At 39.8% G+C, this 6,000-nt stretch overlaps 1 protein-coding gene across 1 annotated transcript in view; it reads right to left on the bottom strand.

Annotated features, from left to right (window-relative positions):
- Window positions 1-2,905: 2,905 nt before the first annotated feature.
- Window positions 2,906-6,000, bottom strand: part of Dhc36C (Dynein heavy chain at 36C) — a 911,918-nt gene continuing 908,823 nt past the window's right edge. Inside the window, exon 56 of the mRNA XM_068227203.1 lies at window positions 2,906-3,112. Coding sequence (XP_068083304.1) covers window positions 2,906-3,112 — 207 coding nt within the window. The remainder of the gene's footprint in view (window positions 3,113-6,000) is intronic.

Genomic DNA, 6,000 nt, shown 5'->3' with positions numbered 1-6,000 from the left:
TAAAATATACTGAGAGAAGTCCGAGGTCCCACAGGACATGCAAAACGCCACATTGAAGGAACTTGTGCCTCTATAGCTTGTCATAATTTTGTTGACGAATCCACGCTGCGCCACATCAAATGATATACTGATGTTGGATCCCGCGAAGTTCTGAAAAATCCTGAACGGACACTTTGTTTGGAAGAATTGGATGCTGTCGTTGGTATTTTATACGCATGTGGAACTTATGAATCTGACACGGACGTCCTCGATCTGTGGTCACAGAAGTGGGGTCCTGGAAGTTTCTCCCAAACTATGGCACAAAACTGTTTCCCGGATATCATGAGGTTTCTTCGATTCGAGGAAAATTCTACCAGCAGGGATCACCTGAAAATTGATGGATTGGCGCTTACATCTGTTGTGCTGGACAAGTTTATACCTAATTTTACTATTTGCTTCAGACCAAGTGAGAACATTACCGTGGATGAACAGTCCTTTCCATCGAAAGCTGTCTATTTATGCAGTAATGGCCAATAAACCAGAAAAGTTTGGTATGAAATTTTGGTTGGTTGTCAATGTGGAAGCTAAGTATGTTGTAAACGGTTTTCCCTATCTTGGAAAAGATGAAATGCGACCTACCAATCAGATCCGAAGTGAACACATAGTATTGTGTCTTGCTGAGTTTTTCATCAACCAGGGAAGAAGTGTGCAAAGGGAACAAGACTATTGAAAGGTGTGCCATCTGTAGAAAACTGGCCTGTGGTTAAGTTCATTTCAAAGGTGACAAAGCAAGGTGTGTGTGTGTGTGTACAGTGCAACAAATAATTTGAAAAGCAGAAAGAGACATTCATGCATATATGTATGTAATGTAAGCTAAAGTGTGTAAGAAGAACATTCAGCCTTACTAGTGTACTTGTTTATTTATTTATTTATTTATTTATTTATTTATTTATTTATTTATTTATTCAAATTATTGTTTACAAGTCATGCATGATAAAATTTAAATTACCGAGCAAGTTGGCCGAGCGCATAGAGGCGCGCGGCTGTGAGTTTGCATCCGGGAGATAGTAGGTTCGAATCCCACCATCGGCAGCCCTGAAGATGGTTTTCCATGGTTTCCCATTTTCACACCAGGCAAATGCTGGGGCTGTACCTTAATTATGGCCACGGCCGCTTCCTTCCAACTCCTAGGCCTTTCCTATCCCATCGTCGCCACAAGACCTATCTGTGTCGGTGCGACGTAAAGCCCCTAGCCAAAAAAAAAAATTTATGGTCTATGATGTTTTTATACTGAATTCAAACCTTTTCCTGGCACCAATATCCTCAAGAAAGGAATACGTGCCACTAATGGTCAAAATGACCGCTTCGGTAAAAGTAGGTAGAAAGAATGTTTGGTAATCCTAGTGTTGATGTATTTTTTACATAATATTTAATGTAATTGTTTACTATATTGATGGACGAAATCATAAAACGTGTAAAACAGAGTATCAGTAGTGAAGAAGTGAATGCTTTAGTATTTGCAGATGATGTGGCGATTTGGGGAAAGGGAGAAAAGGAAGTACAAAGGAGACTGGACATTTGGAATGAAAATCTGAAGGCGTTTGGAATGGTAATTAGTAAAAAGAAAACTGTAGTCATGCATTGTGGAAAAGAGAATAAGCCAAGTGAAGATAGACGGTGAATGGTTAGAGAATGTAGAACAGTTTACGTATCTGGGTAGCATTATTAATGTAAGTAATGAAATCAACCCTGAAAGTAATAACAGACTAAATAAAGGTACAACATTTTATCATCAAGTCAGAGAGCTTTTATGGGATGACAAAGTACCCAAGAGAACAAAATTAACATTATATAAACAGTATTTCATACCAATTGTAACATATGGACTAGAAACACTAGTAACTAATAAAAGACAAGATAGTAAGATCCAACCAGTAGAAATGAAATTTTTAAGAACATGGTTAAAAAGAAAAGATAGAATTCAAAATATTAAAATCAGAGAAGAGCTAAATATAGAACTGTTAGTACAGAACATATAGAAAGCAAGACTGAGATAGTTCGGACAAGTAAAAAGAATGGGAAAGGAGCAGTAGCAAGAAGGGACTTAGAAAGAGAAGTTAAGGGAAAGAGACCAGTTGGAAGACTGAGAAGAAGGTGGATGGATCAGATTTAGAAGGATATTAGAGAAGCTGGATAAGATGCGGCAGAAGTAATGGAGCAGGAAAAGTGGAAGGACAGAAAGGAGTGGAGAAGGCTTGTTAACCACACCCGGGTGACTGGAGTGGGACATTGATGATGATGATGACCAAGGTGGACTAATTGCATAATTTCTTTATGCAGAATCAAGGCACAGGCAAAGCCACACCACCAGGCGAGTTGGCCATGCAGTTAGGGTGCTTCCTTCCCATTCGTAGGCCTTTCCTATCCCATCATTGCCATAAGATCTATCTGTGTCGGTGCGATGTAAAGCAAACTGCCTGAGCTAGAGTATTGTTCATTGAGCTGAATTGTGCCCGCCTTTGATCTGCACAATCAGTCCGGATGAACTGTATATCCAAATTAATGAGATTCAGATAAACGGGTACACTGTATTCAGTTCAATTCAGTTCTTGTTCAGAGAGATTAATAGTTGAAAAATAGAGCTAAATAAGGATGCTGTCTTTCAATTGCAACTGTTTTTTTGTTTGATAGTAAAATAAAAGGAATTTCCACAGTAAAGTCTTTTTTCACATATCAAAATATATTTCTTCAGTTAAAACAGAAATACAACAGAATGATTCTTAAAAGTGGTGAATAAAAGAAACTTTAAAAAAAAATTTCTTACAATCACAGCTAACAGTGATCTATAAAAATAATACATACCAAAATTTCAGAAATACAAATAAATAAAAGTTTTTACAACAAAGATTTTAAAAACGTAATGATGTTACTGAGAGAGCTGACACAGCATAGCCACTCCTCTCAATATCCAGTGCTGTGGAGGATGCCGTGTTGGTAACTGCATTGCAACAACAAAGTTGGTGGAATGCCCAGTTGTCGAGAGAACTCCACGTCGTTCAGCAGTTTTGTAGACAGGGCATGTGTAAGTGGAACTTTCTATGTACTGAGACCGCTCCAATGGCTTCAACCATATCTGCAACATCAGAAGTAGTTTTTGTGTAATAGCAATGTAGACTTACCTCACAAAGCAATATAGTCCTCATATGGATGGAATAAAACTTGAAAAATCAAAAAAGTCTTTTTCAGAAATAATTAATTTGTACCTGTCTTCTGAATCTTTCTGATCATTTATGGTTAAAAGTGAAATGCCAATGAAATAGAAGATAATCATAATATACTTAAAAATGTTTAGATGATGATGATTGTTGCTTAAAGGGGCCTAACATGTAGGTCATTGGTCCGTAATGGTATGAAATGTAATTACAATATAAAATTCTAAAATTCATCCACCGACTAAAATTCAAAACTTAATGATGATGATGAACAATGACTATGAACTCAAAACAATCGGTGGATCCGACCCGCAATACCCCACCTTCCTAGAAGCAAATTTACTACAATTGTATACACTGACCAAGGGTCCGCTTCCAAAGCACAATTCTGAATCGATGATATTTGTTGTCTAAAGGGGTCTAAAATCCAGGTCAACAGCCCCTCATAATAGAACTTATCGCTAGTAAAGTAGAACCATGGTATTTCTGATGTAGAGGTGATAATCACAAGTAACGTAGACTCACGGAGTTCATCACATTGTGGTATTACTCACAGGTAAAGCATTCCCCATAACAGCATCACTCGTAGGCAATGCAAACCCATGTTGTTCCTCACATAGTGGTACTATTTACAGGGACTCGCACCACCCCGTGGTGTTCTTCACATGGTGGACATTAATAACAGGCAATGCAGACCCATGGTGTTGCTCATATAGTGGTACTAATCATAGGCAACACCCAGACCCGTGGTGTTCCTCAGAACGCAGACCCATGATGTCCACAACCACATGCTGAAACACCCAAGCGATGATAGCCCATTTTTATCTCCTCAGGGTGTTCAAAGCATACCTGGACAGAGGGGAGCCTCCATCACATTGGCGGATACTATACACAGGTACTGTAAACCCATAATGATTCACCCGCAGACCCATGGTATTCCTCACATAGTGGTACTAATCGCAAGAAAAGTCGACTCATGGTGTTCCTCGCGTGATGATATTAATCATAGTTAAGGTCATCGTTCAAAATTCAGCATCACTCGGTCGCTCCTTTTAGTCACCTCTTATTCATCTGCATCCCTCACCCACGGGAGTAAAATGTTTAGAAGATTGTGGGATTAGGTACATTGTGGTAGGGCATGTGTAAGTGGTAGAAAGCACTGTATACACACAAGTAATTCAACTGCTTGTATACACTACAGTACTGTAGATGACGCTGGCAACGTCTATGTTGAGCCTAGGGTGAACATTTTTAAAATTACAATTTGCTTTACGTTGCACCAACACAGATAGGTCTTAAGGCGACGAGGGAGTAGGAAAGGGCTGGGAATGGAAAAGAAGCCACCATCACAGTGGCATGTTCTTCACATAGTGGATACTAATAACAGGCAATGCCAACCCACGGTGTCACTCCTATAGTGGTACTAATCACAGGCAACACCCAGACCCGTGGTGTTCCTCAGAACGCAAACCCATGATGTTCACAACCACATGCCGAAACACCCAAGCGATGATAGCCTGTTTTTATCTCCTCAGCGTGTTCAAAGCATACCTGGACAGAGGGGAGCCTCCGTCACAGTGGCAGCTTTCCTGGTGTGAAAGTTGGAATCCGTGGAAAACCATGTTCAGAGCTGCTGACAGTGGGGTTCGAAACCCCTCTCTCCCAAATGCAAGCTGATAACTACGTGACCCAAATGGCGCAGTGTGCAGCCACTTGCTCAGTCTGGGGTGAACTATGCCTTTTCAGGTTGTAACGGACTCTTCACTTCACCAGCAACTACTGTTATGAACCTCGCCACGCACATAACCTTTTTCTACTATTAATATGGACTTACCCTCATCATGATATAAACCGCATTTTCTCTCCTACTGGAACTTACATACTTATGTGAATTTGCACACATCATACCTTGCATGAACTCTGCTCTATCCACCTTTACGATCTACGATAAACTAACTTCCTTTTCGCCGCCTGACGTCATGTGACATCGCCTGCTTTGTCACGCATGCTCCACTAACCTCTGGAATCTTCCAGACATATTTCTCATTATTGCACACTATAAATACCCGGCTTTCCTCTGAATGTGTTGAGATGGACTTTGGCCTGTGTGGAGGGAGGAACTTTTAACGTCATCTCCGTCCTTAGCAACATGTGCCCTGGACTCTCCATTTTCGGGCAGAACTACTTGGTTCTAGATGAGGTATGACAAACTGATAATGTCCTTATTGTAAATACTTCTATGCTGCATTTGGAGCTATTTTCTTTGCATATTCTAACTGGGAGCAGTGCATTTCCAGGCCGAGATTTCACTTGTATTTTCAATATCTAAGCCTCTATTGACTGACTAGTGACAATTTTCTTTCCAAATGTGCGTGTGGTATATCGGCAACTCTGCGACTCCTATGCACACTTGTGCTTAATCAGTGTTTCGCCATTTATGTTTTTGCATACTTCGAAACTGTTTCATTGTAGTATACAGTGACTTACGCCTGCTTGACAACGTTAATTTGTGCCTATTCGGGTGATAATTGAAGAGGTGGCGACTTTCATATTACATTTGGACTTTTGTTTAGAAGACTTCATGCTGGTATACTCCAATCTTGTAACTGTGTACATCCTTTTCTTATTCTCGTTGTTCAACATTTCTCTTTGTACCGTATTCATCCTTTTCTTGTCTATCCCTTTCCTCTCCTGGCCTATTCTCTTATTTGCTTTCATTCTCTTGGATATTTTATTCTTGGCGTAACAAATTTGTATTATATGTGGTTGGGAAAATTCTGTATTTGTACAGACTTCTATTCATGTAATA

Source organism: Anabrus simplex, chromosome 4, assembly GCF_040414725.1.
Source record: "Anabrus simplex isolate iqAnaSimp1 chromosome 4, ASM4041472v1, whole genome shotgun sequence".
Classification (NCBI taxonomy): Eukaryota; Metazoa; Arthropoda; class Insecta; order Orthoptera; family Tettigoniidae; genus Anabrus; species Anabrus simplex.
Note: the sequence above shows the minus strand (reverse complement) of the source record. Positions and strands in the feature narration are given on the sequence as shown.